The sequence below is a fragment of the Cajanus cajan genome, chromosome 8, assembly GCF_000230855.2.
Source record: "Cajanus cajan strain Asha chromosome 8, NIPB_CcT2T_4, whole genome shotgun sequence".
NCBI lineage: Eukaryota > Viridiplantae > Streptophyta > Magnoliopsida > Fabales > Fabaceae > Cajanus > Cajanus cajan.
Window position 1 is genome coordinate 8830420 of NC_138524.1, and position 20541 is coordinate 8850960.

General features: G+C 32.2%; 1 protein-coding gene across 1 annotated transcript; it reads right to left on the minus strand.

The window, feature by feature from the left end:
* Positions 1–7111: 7111 nt before the first annotated feature.
* Positions 7112–11955, minus strand: LOC109798613 (serine carboxypeptidase-like). Its single transcript, XM_083061284.1, has 9 exons — positions 11648–11955; positions 10391–10559; positions 10170–10289; positions 8298–8441; positions 8058–8208; positions 7865–7953; positions 7508–7769; positions 7294–7427; positions 7112–7210 (listed from the first exon to the last, which is right to left on the minus strand). Exons 1-9 carry the CDS (start codon positions 11953–11955, stop codon positions 7112–7114), a joined length of 1476 nt encoding a protein of 491 aa, XP_082917410.1.
* Between the last annotated feature and the right edge of the window lie 8586 nt (positions 11956–20541).

Consider the following 20541-nt stretch of genomic DNA (forward strand, 5'->3'; position numbering starts at 1 on the left):
TTTAAAATATTTATTATAAATTTTAAATATAATATAATTTACATTTAATAATATTTTCTATTATAACTTTTAATTATATAAAAACTATATTGATCATGTGCATTACAAAGAGTAAACTACTAAATAATGAAATATTAATATTAATTCTTATTAAGTGATAATATATACTAACAACCTAAATATTGAAAAAGAAAAATTAATATTTTTATGTAGAAATATAAATATATGGAATATGATGTAATATATATATAGATTAAGGTTAGTTGAATTGGAGACCAAAAACTCATTTTGGGATCTTTACAATTCGAAAAAGATTAAATTATTTATATAACAGCTCTAATATTAGAGTTGAACACTTTGGACTCGTATTTATTTTTATATTAGTATGATATTTTTTATTTAAGGTTTAAAGATCTCATATCAATGAAATTTTTCACGTTTATATAAATTTATGTTCCTCCATTTGTTCTAATAATGTTAGACTTTGATTGTATTTTAACAATCTTCCTTTCTAATAAATTGGATCATGGTTTAATCTCCAATTTAGCATAAGTCATCTATTTAGTCCATTGAGCCAATCACTTGAACGAATTATCAGCTTTGTATCATTTTTAAGCACCGACATACACCTCTCCACATTTATATGTGTTACAATTTTGAGAACGTATAGGATATTGTCTAGCCGCTCAATCAAAGTTAGAACATTTAAAAGTGTAATTTGTTTGTCTCTATCCTCGGGATAGAGTATTTATAATGATTTTTACGGGTTTATGTGCCTTGAGAATTTTGATATTTGATAAAATAATTTAAGTATCATATCTTGACATATTATCTTTATTAAAGATAAGATTTAGTCCATATTTTTTACATCCAAATAATATATCAGATAACATTTACCTATTTCATCTCAATGTATCCATCTTAGATTATATCTAAGATAGTACACTTGCCTATTGACCTTGAGCCCAAAAGGCAAAGGAGTTTGTTCATATCGTCTTGATAAACCAATCTTTACAAGTCCATCTCATATTATATCTGGAATGGTACACTTGCCTACCAGGGTTGAACCTGAAAAGGCCAAGGGGTTTGTTCATAGCACCTTGGTAAACTAATCTCAATGAGTTCATCTTAGATTATACCTTAGATGATATATCCAGGATGATACACTTAATTACCTACTAGCCTTGAGCCTAAAAGGTGAAGGAATTTGTTCAGAGCATCTTGAGAAACCAATCTTAGTAAGTTCATCTTAGACTATCTGGGATGGTACACTTCGTGTGTTCATGAGTTTTTCACAATTTATTAGCTTTGAATTATTTATACGTACTTGTGTAGTTAACTTATGACTAATTTGTAACGAGTTCTTTACAATTTATTGTCTTCGAATTATTTATACAATCGTAGTCAACTTATGATCAATATGTCATGAGTTCTTCATAATTTATTGTATTTGAATTATTTATACTCGTCCAATCAAATATTAACCGATCAATCATGAGTTTGTCTTTGAATTATTTATACTTATCTAGTCAAATTTTGATCGATCAATCACGAGTTTGTCTTCAAGTTATTTATACTCATCAATCAGATTTTGATCATTCAATCATGCTTTTGTCTTCAAATTATTTATACTTGTCCAAACATATTTTAATCGATTAATAAAGAGTTTGTCTTTTACTTATTTATACTTATCTTGTCAAATTTTGATTGACCAATCACGAGTTTGTCTCCGAGTTATTTATATTCACCTAGTTGAATTTTAAGTGATTAATCACAAGTTTGTCTTCGAGTTATTTATATTCACCTAGTCGGATTTTAATGATAAGTTTATCTTTGAGTTATTTATACTTGCCTAGTTAGATTTTGACCAATCAATCATGAGTTTTTTTTTAGTTTTTTATACTCACCCAAATGAAATTTAATCAATCAATTACAAGTTTGTCTTCGAGTTATTTATACTCATTTAGTCGAATATTAACTAGTCAATCACGAGTTATTTATACTCGTCTAATCGAATTTTGATTGATCAATCACGAGTTTGTCTTTGAGTTATTTATACTCATCTAGTCGGATTTTGACCAATCAATCATGAGTTTTTCTTTGAGTTATTTATATTAGCCCAAACAAAATTTAACTAATCAATCACGAGTTTGTCTTCGAGTTATTTATACATGTCAAGCCAAATTTTGATTAATCAATCATAAGTTTGTCTTTGAGTTATTTATAGTCGAATTTTAACTAATCAATCATGAGTTTGTCTTTGAGTTATTTATAGTCGAATTTTAACTGATCAGACATGGGTTTGTCTTCTAGTTATTTATACTCGCTTAGTCAGATTTTGATTGATCAATCATGAGTTTTTATTTGAGATATTTATACTCGCTCAGTCAGATTTTGATCGATTAATCACAAGTTTGTCTCTGAGTTAGTTATATTCATCTACAAGAGTTTTAACCAATTCATCACAAGTTTGTCTTCGAGTTATTTATACTCACTCAATTGGTTTATAATCGATCAATCACGAGTTTGTCTTTGAGTTATTTATACTTGTCTAGTCGGATTTTAACAAATCAATCACGATTTTATCTTAAAGTTATTTATATTTGCCCAATCAGATTTTGACCAATCAATCTCGAGTTTATCTTCAAGTTATTTATACTCGTCCATTCAAATTTTAACAAATCAATCATGAGTTTGTCTTTGATTTATTTATAGTCATCTAGTTGAATTTTGATCGATCATGAGTTATTTATAGTCTCCTAGTTGAATTTTGATTGATCAATCACGAGTTTGTCTTTGAAATATATATACTCGTGCAGTCGGATTTTAATCAATTAATCACAAATTTGTCTTTAATTTATTTATACTCTCCTAGCCACGAATTAACCAATCAATCACAAGCTCATTGATTAATTTATACTTGTCTAGTTGGTTTATAATTAATCAATCATGAATTGTTATTTGCATATTTTTGTCTTCGATTTATTTATACTAGTCCAATCGACTTATGACCGATCAATCACAAGTTCTTTGCAATTTATTTTCTTCGTATTATTTATTCATATTATTTATACTTGCGTGTCATGAGTTTTTTGCAATTTATAGCCAAGGAGTTATGAAATAATTAGATTTTTATTAACTTAATGGAGAATAATTTTAAATTTTTGATTGATAGAAAATTTAAGCAATTATAGCATATTAATGATTTTTCTTTGAATACAAAATCTTATCTTTAGTAAATATTTGAACATGTGAGTCTAACAAAATGAATAAATTTTATCATATCAATATTATCTTTTTGGTTAAAACTCTAATTTGCTCCCTTATAATATTTTTTTATTTCAATTTAGTCCCACTTTAATTTTTGGTTTCAATTTGGTCCCTAATAATTTAAATTAGTGCAATGTCGGACTTTCGTCCAAATTATTTAAACGGAGTTAACTGTTGGCCACATAGATGCCACGTGGATGTCACGTAGATGCATAGGTGGATGTCAAATTTCTTTAATGCACCTGGAACCAGAACAACCCGTTCGATCTGAAACCAGAACGGCCCGTTCTGGTTGCACATGTTGTGTGTTAATTTTGCATTTGGAACGGGCCCGTTCCAGATACAAAATTAACACACTACAAGTGCAGCAAAATGGGTCATTCTGAAACCAGAACGAGTCGTTCTGGTTTTAGAATGGGTCATTATGGATTTGGAACGGGCCGTCCCAAAATGCCAACGACGTATGTACGTTCAACAAAATGCCGCAATGTGGTTAAAAAATTGAAAATAAAAATTCATAACATAACATAAATTCAAAGACAGAAATATGGTTCAGAGACTGAAAATAAGAATTTATAATATAACATATACTAAGAAAGTTCAAAGAAATTACTGAGAAGGAAAATCATCTGAGTAACGCTAAAGGTGCCAATAATACATTTTATCCACCATATAACCCTGAATGACTGATAGAATATTAGCATTATCTACCTGTACATGATTGTGTGGTGAAATGTTGGTCATGTGTGTCTTCTTCCTCTACTTCAGGTTGTACCTCCTCAAGAACAAGTTGTTGTTGTTGGGATACATCGGTCAATGACTTCAAGGGAAAACACCATGTCGTTTCATCATTGACTGTATAGTATCGATTTGGTATTAAGTGATTCAGTATAGTTTTACTAACAATGAAATAAAACATGCTACCATTGTCCTTAGTGATACACTGCATTGTCCTTAATGATACACTATGTAGCCCAAATGTTTAGCAATTGAAGTTATCAATCCCCATTGACAATATTACCAAATCCAGTGTTTGAGATGTTTTGTACCTTGGGTCTTTTTCCTTGCACGATTCACAACCGTGATTTAGAATCAGGGGCGTGAACTATAATTATTGACCATTTGTGTTTGGCATTCTGGAACTAGAACGGGCCCTTCTGGTTCCAGATGCATTAAAGAAATTTGGCATCCACCTATGCATCTACGTGGCATCCACGTGGTCAACAGTTAACTCTGTTTAAATAATTTGGACGGAAGTCCGATATTGCACTAATTTAAATTATTGATATTCAAAATCCAAATTCTAAATTTTTAACATTTACATATCAACTACTTTTATTTTCATACTACGTACCAACGATTTATTGTTATTTTACGTTGTAAGAATTTTAATATAAAATAATGTACATGAAAACATTCTTCAAGAATAACCTTAATTAATACTATTTATACAATTAGATGTTACAGTATAAATATATTTTAAAACTTTTTGTTCTAGTCAAATCAAATTTTTTGGTTGACCACTAGGATTAGCCTAGTGATTGGGTAGGAAGGGGTTAGGATAGTTAGAAACATGAGGACCTAGATTCAATTTTCACTGCGACTCTTTTTGTAATATTTCCTATTTTTACCAAAAAAAACAATCAAAATATATTGTTATGTCTATTTTTAAATAAGAAAATATATTTTAGTTTACAAGAATGATATTTTTTTAATTTCAAATATATATATATATATATATATATATATATATATTTAAAAACACAAAATTCTTCGAATTAAATATTTTAAAATTAGTTTATATGTATAATAACACTTATAAAATCATTTTTTTTATTACTTTATCATGACTGCGACTCCTGACCAACTTTATTCTTCAGAGCTTTTATATCCCTTAGGAGTTGTAATATATGGGAAGGAAAGTATTCTCTCTTTTCTGTATAGCTAAGTTTTCAAATTTAGCTTTTTGTTGATGTGATTTTATGATTTATGTTAAACATAATGCTTGCATGAAAATATATATATATATAAGTCTCGTGGCCTTAGCACATGTGCATGTTTTTTCAAGAATACAATTATTTAATTTATATATAGATCTAATATAGTTAATTTATAAAATATAATCAATATAATTTTTCTTAAAAAAATTTCCACTCTATAAAAATAACAAAATCAAATATGTTATGAACTTATGATTGATTATGATGCTATTTTTTATTGTTTTTTATTCCATCTGTATCAATTATAATTAACAATAATAATAATAATAAATATTTTTATAATAATACAAATTATTTTTAAAAAATCAAATAACTTCTTAATAAATTAATGTTTACATTATCTTGTTTTTATTTTTTTTCAGCTAAACTTATATTTCTATTATTATTTCTTTATTTTCTTTATTTATTTATTTTTACACACTTTGTCTGTTGATTCCATATTTACATCTATTGCTTCCTTATTTTTCTATTCTTTCTAGGTGTATATTTATTAGCATATTGTGTGTAAGTAATATTTATTATTTTTTAATAAAAATCGTATTATAATATCCATATCTATACTTATATGTATCTGGCTAAATTGTGCAACCGTCAATGTATTTATAAATTTATTTTTTATCATCCAAAGAAGTCTAACATTAATAAGACATTCATGTATTTATAAATTTTTATTTTTATTTTTATTTTAATGATGTGAGACTTTAACGACTAATATGTCATCATGTTAGCAAAATAAGTGTAACATTGACATTCTTTGCGAACCCCGTGACTTTTCTAGTTCCAATCGCAGTGTATTTTTGTTTCTATAAATTATCATTCACATCTTACGTTTTATAAATTTATAAATTAAAGAGGTATTATTTTCTGTATTAACTTCATCATTTACATCTTGCGGTTTATAAATTTATCAGATATTTTGAGAAAGGACTAAACCATGCACTACAAAAAATATTACATGTAGTGACATGCAAAAAGTGTCATTATAGATACAATATATATAAGTATATGTCTATTTGACATATAGTTATACACAATTTTAGTGTTGATTTTGAATAAGATTTAACAACATATTTTGTATGTCACTATAATTTATACCCACACTTTTTAATAATATACTAACATATATTATAGTTATTGTGTGGATAAAAATAATTTTTAGTGACATATATAATGTCACTATAAGGTGTATGTCACTGTATGATAATTTTGTTGTAGTGATGGTAATGGCCAGCCAAAAGCGAATGAGCTGTCACCGCTGTGTTTCTTATAGTATATGACTTCACTGTTGGGAGAATCACGAATTATCCGCAGTCCAGTCGTTTGCTGTATTCGTTTCTGCCCATGTTTGGCTGCTAATTAATTTACAATGTCAGAGAGGATTGAATCTTACATTATTCACTTGGGATAATGTTGAATACGTTTAATTGTTGACATTCTATTGTACCAAGTAAATATAAATTCCACAATTAACACGAGTATAAAGCTCAAAAAAATATAAATTCCACCCTCCAATACACAAAGTCATGTTCACAAAATAATTGTGATCACTATCCATCTCAGAATGTTTTGAGGTGATTTTATAAATTATATATTAGTAAAATATCTTTGTAATTAGTGGAATATATTTATAATTATTCTGTAAATATTTTATAGATTATGATATCTCAAGATGAATTATCTCTTTAATATATATTTTTTATGTTAATTTATTTATAATTTTAGTTTTATTCTGCTATTTATTTTCTTGAATATAAGAAATATCTTTATATATATTCATGACTTTGGTGAAATTCAATAACATAGAATGATTCTACAAAATTGTATAAAGGACATTAATTATCTCATTTAGTTTGCGTCAGATTTCCTCCCATCCAGCTTTTCAACATCTGAAGTGCTGCTTTTGGTTGATCCATGGGAACCAAATGCCCAGCCTCATGTACCTTTTGCAGTATATATCACATAAACAAAGTTAATTATAACCAAAAGTGAAATTAACATATATGTCACAGTAAAAAACACAAACCTTGAGGAAAGAGAGAGGTCCAAAGCTATTTAAAGACCCTGCTTCTACACCATCAACCATAAATTTCAGTGTAGGAGATGTTCCAAAGGCCTTTTGGCCTGACCACTCCATGGCATGAACCCACTTTGAATTCCCTACCAAATAAGAGCCACATAAAGAACTCAATTTGACATATACACAACTTTTTCAACACAAATGAATGAAGTAGGCTCACCAAGCCAATTGCATAGGAGATCTTCTTCCCCTACATACAAAAGTAACTTGATTCCATCCTCAAGAAGAGAAGGAATTCCCACTGCCAGGTTTCTCATCCAATCTTGCGCCATATCATTGTACACTTGTGAGCTGCATGAAACAAAATCCAAGTCATCCCCCACACCTAAAGCACTCTTCACATTCTCCATGTTTAACAACGACTCCACGTTTTGGAAGTCATAGCACATATCTCCCTCACATTTCTTTCTGATGTCATAGTACTGCAATTTCCACATCAGCAAAATGTAGTAAGCAAACTCAATTGAGTAGATGGAAAAGAAAAAAAAAAAGATATTTTTCTTTCGTAATTACTTACATTAATGTCGCCAGCAATGTACATGATACTTTTGAATATGCTCTGACATGAATATAGTGCAGTCTCGCAACTTTTTCCACCTTGAGTTTCTGAAAAATCAAACACAAACAACTTCACAATTGAAACAATATACATTAGTAAAAAGGGATGTGTGCGAGTGTGAGTGCGATAAAGGGAAAAAAAATGTTAATACCACAAGTTTTAGAGTCTCGTTCACAATCTGGGACTGACTTGATGATATCATCGTAATCAGCCTTTGTAATTATTTTATTTTCTAGTGCAAAATCTGGGAATGCTGGGTATTGTATTGCAGGATTTGTTAACCCATTACCAATTGCCAAACCCTGTTGTTATGTCGAACAAATCAATGCTAGCAAAAACAAGACGAATCATATATGTAATATGATAAATTATATTAGAAACAGTGTAAGACCTTGAGGTTTATATGTATTCCTAGATTTTGTTTATTTGCTTGGTTAATCCGATATGCAAGTGCTGGAATATAGTGTCCAGCGTATGATTCTCCAGTAATATAAAAGTCATTCTTAACGAACTCAGGATGCGTCTTGAAAAATTCCTGCAATAGTAAAAATTAATTTACTCTATCTTACCTATATATATACACAACATGATATACCATGCATTCGGATAAATATGATAAAAGAAGGGAACTTATAATTAGCAGAGAAAAAAATTACGCACAGTTCTTTAAGTATTTTAGAGTTATATTTCAATTATAATTATAATTTTATTTTAATAATTTCTCTCATAAAGATTTGCATTAAAGATGGTTATAGATTATTAGTGAAACTCTAATTTGAAAAAATAAAATAAAATAAAATGGTCCGTATACTTATCATTCTATCCGTTCCTACTCTTTAAGTTGTTTCACTACATCCTTCCCATATTTATCCTTATGTATTAAGGATTAAATGTAGTATTAAGTAGGTGAAAAATATAAATTATATTTTGACGAAAATATATATTTAAAATCCCGTAAGTTGTTACGATAATTACTTATATATTGTAGTTATTAAATAAGGCCTGGTTGATAAAAAATAATGGATGTAAAGCATCATATGTTTTCTACTAAAAAATATAATTAGAACACCAATGGTTATGTAAAGGATGTACGTAGTAGCATTTATATTTTTTTACAAGCTTTGGATGTTTTTAAATTCCAATATGTCATTATGCATTTTGAAAACTCCTAACAATATATAACCCACTCGTTTAAATATATTATCTAAATTTTTTTGTTGAAAATTATTTAAATCACATTTTTGTGGGGATATCTTACTATAAATTAGTAATTTCTAATGAACTTTAACTAATAATATAGAGTGAAGTAGGAGTGTATTGTTAAAACACGCATTTTTGTATATATTATAGTGAAGTGTCACTACAACAAAATTTGTTATTAATGACAATTATTTAATGACAATAATTTAATTGTCGCCATATATAAAAATATTAATGGTTAATATATAATAGTCACTAAAAATGTATTTATATTACACTAAAGTTTACTATTAGCAACAATTATTTATTAGAAAAAACTTAAGTCTCACATCGATTAGAGATAAGATAATTAAACAGTATATATATAAGTGAGTAATAACTATCACCTTATAGGTTCATTTTATAGGGTTGACTCCTAATTCACTATTCTAAATTTGTATCAAATCATCCATTGTTACCAAGTTCAATAGTGCTATAAAATAATTAGAGAGCAACTTTCACCTTATAAATCTCACATCTCTTAAGAGACAAGACAATTAAAAAAATAAATTAAAAAATATATAAATAAAAGACAACTCTCATCTTACAAATCCCACATCAGAGATAAAAAAGTATATAAGTTATGAATTTAGAAAAGGAAATTATAGGAATAAATTATTTAAAGTAAAGGAGACAATTGAAAAAAATAACTTTTAATAGCCTTTAAAATGATTACTAGAATTGTCACTAAAAAAATAAGTTTTTCCGATAATTTAGTAGATCTTTACCGACATTTTATATAAATGCCGGTAATAATATTAGCGACACTGGATACACCAGCCATTATTTAAATGCTGGTAAAAAAATAATGGTCATTTATATGACCGCTAAATAATAAATTAATTGTCACAAAAAACTAATTTTGGTGTATTGTGTTAAAGTATTAATATTATTTCTGTAGAATTGAAAAGATGGTAAAAATAGTATAAAAACAATAATGAGAATATTTTAATTTAAATTTGAATAAATTTATGTTTTTTTTTCTTCTCAAAAGTCTTGAACAATCACATATTAGGAATATAACCTGCAAGAAGTCATATAAATCATTGCTGATGCCCGCTTCATCGTGACGATAGTCACTGCTATCAGTAGTGTAACTAAACCCTGTCCCCGTAGGTTGGTCAATGAATAAAATATTTGATGCCTGTAAAATGAGAAGAAGAAAAAAACATTACAATATGAATTAAAAAATAACTTTGGTGTAACATTTTCCTTAATAAAAAAAACATGGAAATTGATGGTTACCTGGTCCCAGCCATAATCATTCCATGTAAGAGACAAGTTATTAGCAATATGAAAAGGACCATTCTCATAAAACAAAGCTATTTCACTACCACAACCTGGCCCTCCGGTCAACCATATAACAACAGGATCATCCTTACTCTTCCGTGATTCAAAGAAAAAGTAGAACATTCTGCATGTCGTAGAAAATTGTTAAGCTTAATTAATCATTATGATGAAATTAAAAGAGTTCTTTTTGTTGCAAAGTACTTTGAATACTTGAGATATTTTAAAAGACTCAAAACCTCGCATCGTTTGATTTTGCTTTCTTCAACGTGTTTGTATATCATCAGTTTATTTAAAAAAGAAAAAGAAAAAAACTTTCAAAGTCACCAATAAAGAGATGGGCTGTTATAGTCCAAATTTGCTTATCTGCAGTTATAATTAATTAATTCTAAGCTTAAATACATTTTTAATTTTTTTAATTTTATGATAAATTTGTTGTTAGTCTCTCAAATTTAAAATAGTTGTTTTATAATTTTTAAAAATTTTATTTTAGTTTCTTATATCACTAATAATATATATGAAAGTAGTGTACTAAGACAATTATGCATCATTAACTGAGTTTAATATAATTTTTTATTAATAAGAATATTAATACATAGATTTTATGTAATAATATTTGACAGATTTTTTAATAAAATTTGAATATAAGAATTAAAATAAAATTTTTAAAAATTACAAGACTATAAAAATTAATTTAAAATTTGAGAGACTAAAAATAAATTTATCTTAAATTTAATAAATTAAAAAGATGTTTAAGTCTTAATTCTATTTTAGTTATGCTTTCGTTTGTAACGTTGTTTTGCAGCAGTTTTCTCGTGACTATGTCTATCATCCTGGGAAGATATCCGTTTCTAATGACTAATGTGTTACGTACGGTTTTAAACCCTTCACAAGAAAAAATGTATCTCATCTTCTCTCTCAATCTCTTTCTAAAATCTGGTTCTTACAGAATTTGCTCTTTTTTTTCTTAGTCAAACTCTATGTGACATTTCAAAATTATCAACTAAAAATTAATTTATTTTTGTGATATATAACTTCTACTCATTAAACATTATTTTAATATGATAAAAATTGATTTTAGATAATATCAGATAAACATCTTATATTTTGAAACAGATTTTATAATTATTAGATCAAGACATTTGTTCTGAATCTCATAGCATTTATCTCATGAGAAAAATATAATGATATTAGATGCATTTATCTCATAGTCACCTTGCAGCTTTGGAATGAGGAAGTGAATAGTAACCTGCATGGTGACCAAGGTCTTCGAGAGAAGGCCCAGAATCACCAAGAAACGAGAACTTCTTCTCCACGATCTTTCCAGGGACGAAATCAGCATGGCCACCTTGAACAATGTTAACTGGTTTCTTTGGGAAAAGGTTGAGGCTTCTAATGAGTTTTTGTGCTTGTGAATGTGATGAGGTGGCATGGTCATGGGTGAAGCCAGAAGTTGCATAGGAAGAAGAATGTGAGAAGAAGAAAAGCAACAGAAGAGACACAGAGACTTTGGAGAATGCCATGTTTGCGTTTATGGAAAATGAGAACCAGGCTTTGAATTTATAGCACTTGCAATAAAACGCCGTTCCACCACATTCATTGTAGTATTTTTTTTTCTGTAAGATATAGTATTATTTATTTCGTTGACCGCTGACTACCCCTTAATTTTTGTTATTAATTACATATTAATTCTCCTTGACTCCTACTTTCAGTTTTGTTGGTCCACGGTGGTGAAATATGGCATGCTCATTTTGTTAATTCAGATATAGTACTTTCTCTGATGTTTATTATAAAAATATATATATTTTTTATTTTAAATATAAATAAATCTAACTATTTTTATATCATTAAATGAAATTTTCTACTCTTAGTTGCAGTACGAAATACTTTTTTTTCACATTTATAAAAAAAATTATGAAAGTAATAAAATTTAATGCAAATAATAAAAAATTAATATACATAAAAAAAAAAATTTCCCTATAATAGACAATTTGTTTCAGATAATAATATTGGATACATTTCTCCTAACAAGAATTTAAATTTTAGTCTATCTCACTGTGGGCAACTAGCTCTGTATTCAAACCTATTACTAATATTAATATTATTGTTTAGTAAACTTATTTTGATTATCATTTTAGAATATCAACAAAATATTATACCCTTAAATACTTATTATAGACTGAGAAAATAAAATACCTAAAACAAATATAAAGGAAAGAGAATGTAATTAATTTTATAAAAAAAGAATGTCTTATAATGACACATAATCTATAGTAATACATTTTTTGTTATATATTAAAATTTAATTTTTTTTATATTATAAATATAATATATATTTATATATGATTATAAAATGTAGATATAATTTATAGTAACTGTACTGACTGTACTTCGCACCCGGGCTCCGAGCCCGGATTAGCGATATAAAGCAACCCTGGGCACACGTTGAGTGACGTCAGCCCGGTATTTAGGACCCGGTATTTGGGTAGATCATTCCCGAACCCGGGGATCTCGTCCCAGATCAGAACCGCCTTCCAATTATATCATATCATATCTCATCATATCATATCATACTATATCATATGATATCTTATCATATCATATCTTATCTCATGCCCAAGGTCCAAGACAACCCTAATTCACACAAAGGTATGTGCATTATTTATACGAGACTCATACTCCCACAAACACTAACTTTGGCATCAGAGTCTCTTTTGCAGGTACCTCCCCCATCTTGGAGCACCAATGCATCAGCAAAGGAGGCTCATCGATCTTACTGGACGGTCCACCCCTACGACCAAATTCTGGTAAGAACATTTGACGCCCACCGTGGGGCCGATCAAGACCAGCTCTTATCGGCCATTCTTATGGTTTTCACTAGAAGCCATAACAGACGCGCAACAGACGACCTAGATCGCTCAACTACCATGGATAGTGATACAACAACATTGAGGAGGCTGATCGACCAAGTCGAACAGATGCGGAAACAACACGCCGCCGACCTACAAAGCATGCGTGCCAAGCACGAAACTGATCTAGCAGCAACGCGTACCGCTAATGAAGCCGACCTAGCGGTACTACGCGCCGAGAACGAGCGCATTCACACCCAACTCCCTCGGCGTCCCTCAGATCAACCTCCTCCGCAAAGTAACCTGAATAAGGACGAAGGGCACTCGTTTTCACAACCGCCAACAGCGGCTAGGGCACCGACTCCCAAGCCTCCCACACATCGGTCTCACGCGCCGACGAACAGGTCGACGCACGACGTCAGCAACGCCCCTGCCCACAGCACGGGGAATCAGACGACCTTCCACCGCCATCCTTTCGTGGACGGTATCATGGAGACACCTCTCCCCTTTGGGCGGAAGCCTTTCCACCTCGACCGCTACGACGGCACAACCGACTCGGACGAGTATATCAATCTATACACCACCTAGGTAAACCTCTATACTAATGAGGATGCTATACTGTGCAGGGTTTTTCCAACCTCGCTCAAGGGGGCTGCACTCAACTGATATACCCAGCTACCCGCCTAGTCAATTGACAGCTTCGGCACCCTGGTCAGACGGTTCACAGCGCAGTATGCGACAAGTCGGCCTCATCACATAACGTCAGGTGCTCTGGCCAACCTCAGACAGAGCGATGATGAACCACTACGGACGTGCATGCAACGCTTTGTCAGCATCTCGGTGAAAATTCGAAATTTGAATCCCGAGGTCGCCCTACACGCCATGCTCATGGCACTCAAGCCCGGACCGTTTGTCGACAGCCTATGTCGCGAAGCTCCTCGCGACATGGACGAGCTACGCGCCCGTGCTGCTGGATACATCCAGAGGGGAGAACACTCCGCCTTTCGTGACCAGGTTCGCAGAAAACCACAAGGAAAGCAAGACCAAGGTCAGGCCACAAACATTTAAACATTTAAAATTTTGAGGTCGAGTAAGAACCTTAAACATTCCTACCCGAGGTCGAGAACGAACCTCGTTAAAATTCTGAGGTCGAGTACGAACCTTAAACATTCTTACCCGAGGTCGAGAACGAACCTCCTTAAAATTATGAGGTCGAGTACGAACCTTAAACATTCCCATCCGAGGTCGAGAACGAACCTCCTTAAAATTCTGAGGTCGAGTACGAACCTTAAACATTCTTACCCAAGGTCGAGAACGAACCTCGTTAAAATTCTGAGGTCGAGTACGAACCTTAAACATTCTTACCCGAGGTCGAGAACGAACCTCGTTAAAATTCTGAGGTCGAGTACGAACCTTAAACATTCTTACCCGAGGAACGAACCTCGTTAAAATTTTGAGGTCGACCTTAAACATTCTTACCCGAGGTCGAAAACGAACCTCGTGAAGGCTTACCTAACTCTATTCTAACGTCGAATACGAACCTTAATACGCCTATTCCGAAGAATTTAAACCTTATGAAAGTCCACCAAGCTCTATTTAAGTCGCATACGAACCTTAATATTAATATCCGAGGTCGAGCACGAACCCCGATACTGTCGTTAAAGGTCAAATACGAACCTTAATCAAATCATTCACGTAAACCCGAGGTCGAGCACGAACCCCGGTACTGTCGTTAAAGGTCAAATACGAACCTTAATCAAATCATTCACGTAAACCCGAGGTCGAGCACGAACCCCGGTACTGTCCTTAAAGGTCGAATACGAACCTTAATCAAATCATTCACGTAAACCCGAGGTCGAGCACGAACCCCGGTACTCTTACTCAAAGGCCGAATTCGAACCTTCATAACCTCAATATTTTCACTTAAAGGTCGAATCCGAACCTCCATCGTTTATCCCAATTTGAGGTCGAGTACGAACCTCAAACACATAAATCTGAGGTTGAGTACGAACCTCAATGTTCTCACCTAAGGTCAAGTCTGAACCTTCGTTCATCTCAATTTGAGGTCGGGTACGAACCTCAACATTCTCACTTAAAGGTCGAATTCGAACCTTCATTAGCCAGTTTATCACAAATTCGAGGTCGAATGCGAACTTCGATGCCCTCACAAGATCGACATCGAACCTTAATCAAACCGCTTCGCTCATCACTTAGCCAAACCGTCTAACCCATAATCCGAGGTCAAGTCCGAACCTCGTTAAAATTATAAGGTCGAGCACGAACCTTAAATATTCTTACCCGAGGTCGAGAACAAACCTCGTTAAAATTCCAAGGTCGAGTTCGAACCTTATTATGCCAAGGTCGAGTCCGAACCTTGAGACTATATTTTCTTAACCAAGGTCAAGTCAGAACCTTGAGACTATATTTTCTTAACCAAGGTTCAAGTTCGAACCTTAGTTCAAACGTTTCATTCGAATTTGAGGTCGGATATGAACCTCGATACTCTCACCTAAGGTCGAATTCGAACCTTAGTTCAATCGTTTCACTCGAAGTTGAGGTCGGATACGAACCTCAATACTCTCATCCGAGGTCGAATCCGAACCTCGCTTAAAGTTCAGTCATCTTTAGTTTGAGGGCGAATATGAACCTCAATACTCTCATCCGAGGTTGAATCCGAACCTCGTTAAAATTCAGACAAAGATCAAACAGAGAAAACAGACATCAAATAGAAAAAGCCACAAGCCACACCACTCACATCAATAGCTGGAGCGACCTGCTCAGCAACTTGGGGCTCCACCTCAATACTCTCATCCGAGGTCGAATCCGAACCTCGTTAAAAATTCATCCAACTTTGGTTTGAGGTCGAATACGAACCTCAATACTCTCATCCGAGGTCGAATCCAAACCTCGAGATCACATTCTCTTAACCAAGGTCGAGTTCGAACCTTGTTATGCCGAGGTCAAGTCCGAACCTCGAGATCACATTTTATCAACCAAGGTCGAGTTCGAACCTTGATATGCCAAGGTTGAGTCCGAACCTTGAGATCACATTTTAGTAACCAAGGTCGAGTTCGAACTTGACATGCCAAGGTCGAGCTCGACCCTTAAAAAATCACATCTACTTAACAAGATCGAATTAGAACATTCAAACATCAAATTTGGGAGCTCCTCAGAAGCCCCTTTGCTCTTACATCACTCGGTGCTAGGGGGGCAAGTGTACTAGCCAGCAGAGTTGCCAACTTGTCCCTCACCAATCTATTGACCCGGTCAAAGGTTTACTAGCCTGACCAAGCAGCAAACTCATTATTGTCGAGTTCCTCAGCTCGACCATGAAACATGGATATCGAAATACCACATCGGCCCAAAGATGCCACGTCATCAAACGAATAAAAATACAATTTTGTCACCGCGCCGTAATCACAAGGTAAAACCCTAACAATGCCAATGTGCCGGTAGACAGTAAAAACCCTAATATTAAATCATTTTACTCAAAATTTGAGGTCGAGTACGAACCTCGTTAAAATTCCAAGGTCGAGTACGAACCTCGACAGGCTCACTTGAGGATCGAGTTCAAACCCTAAACGCGTTTATTTGAGGTTTGAATACGAACCCTAAACATTCTCATCCGAGGTCGAGAACAAACCTTGTGAAGGATTACCTAACCCTACCTCAAGGTCGAATACGAGCCCGAACCTCGTCCAAGTTTGAGGTCAAACACGGACCTCAGCACCCTTATTTAAAGTCGAGTACGAACCTTAAGTTCGTTCAGCAGAATCCAAACCCGAACCTCGTTAAAGGTCGAGGTCAAATACGGACCTCAACATCCTTATTTAAGGTCGAGTCCGAACCTTAATAAAATCGTTTCAACCAAATCTGAGGTCGAGTACGAACCAAATCCGAGGTCGAATACGAACCCCGACACTCTTGTTAAGGTCAAGTCTGAACCTCATCATCCGAGGTCGAATACGAACCTCGATGCCTCGCCTAAGGTCGAGTTCGAACCTTAATTAAATCATTTTACTCAAAATTTGAGGTCGAGTACGAACCCTAACATGCCCATTTAAGGTTGAATATGAACCTTAACACATTCATTTGAGGTCGAATACGAACCTTAACACGTTTATTCGAGAGGTTGAATACGAACCTTAACGTATTTGTTTAAGGTTGAATACGAACCTTAAACACGCGAACTTGAGGTCGAGCCCGAACCTCGGAATGATCGAGGTCAAATCTGAACCTCGGCACTACTACCTAAGATCAAGTTCGAACCTTCACGAGAAACTACTTAAAATTAAGGCCGAATTCGGATCTCAGCGTGAGCTTTCACCAAAAATGAGAGTGTACAACAGACATCGAACGTGTGTCTTAAAATGTGTGCAAAGCAAAAACCAAACGCAAACACATAAAGGCAGAAGAAAAATATGCATATACAAACAAAGTTCCCAGAGTTCAACGCTTGAATTCAAAACAGAAAATCAAAGCAAAGGGAAAATTAAACTAGGTCATAACAAAATTAGCCTACGTAGAGGCATTCTTGCTGGAGCTATCCTCCACGTCGTCCTCCTTGACGAGCCCGGTCTTAACTCCTCGACCTACGGCCTTCAGAGCTCGGGGGGCTAGTGTCCTGACTGTACTTCGCACCCGGGCTCCGAGCCCGGATTAGCGATACAAAGCAACCCCGGGCACACGCTGAGTGACGTCAGCCCGGTATTTAGGGCCCGGTATTTGGGTAGATCATTCCCGAACCCGGGGATCTCGTCCCAGATCAGAACCGCCCTCCAATTATATCATATCATATCTCATCATATCATATCATATGATATCTTATCTTATCATATCATATCATATGATATCTTATCATATCATATCTTATCTCAGGCCCAAGGCCCAAGACAACCCTAATTCACACAAAGGTATGTGCATTATTTATACGAGACTCATACTCCCACAAACACTAACTTTGGCATCGGAGTCTCTTTTGCAGGTATCTCCCCCATCTTGGAGCACCAACGCATCAGCAAAGGAGGCTCATCGATCTTACTGGACGGTCCACTCCTACGACCAAATTCTGGTAAGAACAGTAACATATATATATATATATAATGTGTTATTAAATTTTATTTAAAATTAATATTAAAATTGTCAGTATGCATATGTCAAATAAATTTATGTATATTGTATTTATAGTCACACTTTTCATATGTAATATTTGTAAAAGATAAGTGATATATTAGGAAATTGCCTAATAACCTAAATGAAATTTGTAACATCCTCTTTTTCCAGGTCTTTCTGATATGAAAAATACAAAAAAAAAAAAACAAAAAAAAAAATTGTTAATGTATACAACTGTTTTAAAATAATATTTAAAATAAAAATTTGAAAGAAATCTTATTTATTTAAATTTTAAGAAAAACTGATAGATTTAAATTAACTAGAATAGGGGCACAAGATGAAAATAATATATTTTTAAGTAAAATATATTTAATATCCTTTTCTTTTTATATTAATGCAAAAATTGAAACTATTGTCTGAATTACTCTATATGAATAATTATTAACTGGTTGTTCTAAAATAAATAAATAAGTGAAATATTGACCATTTTATTATTGCTATGATTGTTATATTTATATTTATTGTTAGTAGCAACAGTAATAGTTATCATATTATTTTTTATTTGTAAATATTTGTTGTTGAATTCTTATTTTCCTTTTATTTAATAATGTCTTTTAATTATAGTTATGTGATAATGTTAATTTTTATTTATAATTATTTGTCATTTTACATTAATAAAATCATTTTTTTTTAACTTTTAACTAGCTTAGTCTTCCATTTAATAATTTTTTGTAATTAATTAAATATTGGGTACCATCACCTAATTATATTATTAATCCTCATTTTGTCATCTAACATTTGATTAGAATGTAAATTTGGAGCAAGCTAAATAAGAGAGGACACATGAAGGTGAAGAAGGGAGAAATTTTTAAAATTATTTTGAAGAGTCTACAGTGTCGTGTGTCACTCTTTTCACATCTGACGCTATCTTGGCAGAGAGCATCAGCCTCCCCAACGCTAAGCACAAGTAAAGTGGTGTCGAACCTTTCCATATTTTAATGCCTGCAATCAACATGGGTCAACTTGTACCAGGTGTCATTTTTATGACATGACACTTTTTGACACATTTTATCACTTTCTCTTTGAGGGTTAGGAGGATCCACTCATCATTTAGCACTTCATTAGCACTTTAACGAGTTTTGCAACTCTTTAGAAGCTGTTAAGCTTTCCTTTATCATTTAACACTTCGTTAGAACTTAAAAAAAAAAATCGCACTCTTTATGACAATGTGTGTGTTTCCAACAAATTTGTTGCGTATTTAATTTTTTTTTATTATATATAATTTGAGATTTGATGTATAATAAATCAAATTAGTTGTAATTTAATTTTTTTTTATTATTTAGGTACACTAATTATATAAGTTCTTTAAATATTGAAAAAAAAACATATGCTAAGACAATAATTTAAAATAAATAAGTAAAGTATCCTTTCCTTTTTTTTCTTTTTTTCCCCTTATTTTGTTTTATTTATTTTATTGGTGGGCAGACTAAAGTGTTCAATTCATTTTTGTTGGTGAGCCAGCTCATCTTAACCCTTTTTTGATAGGTCAAACGGTGAGTTGAACTTAAATAAGTTAAATTGATCCATTTTATCATCCTATAAATATAAATATATATATATATATATATATCCATTTCAATGTTATATATTTTGATATTGTGGAGTGCTTAACTATAACTTGATATTTGATTCAATATTAGGTATTAAAAAATATTTTTTATAATCTTAAATTAAAAATAATATAACTAATAAAACTTGTATCTAAGTATAAAACTTAATTCATTATTTGTCTTATAAACTCTTTTTACTAATATCCAACCACACACACTTAAGTAGTGATAACAAGTGGTTTCATTTTAACAGTTAAGGTTGGGAGAAGTCTTGAGCTGCGTGGTAATATCTATATAATTGATGTGTTTTGTTCTTGAGTGTTTTAATGAGACTAAGTTGCTTGAAAATCACCATACGTATTTTTATTTCTATACTTTATCATCACATCTTACAATTTATATATTAAAGAGGTCTCCTTTTTCTATTTTAACTTCATTTATATCTTGAAAGTTGAAACTAATATATTTATCAGACCTTTCGGGAAAATGTCTCAACCATGAATATTAGCTCTGTATTCTTAATAACTAACACATTACT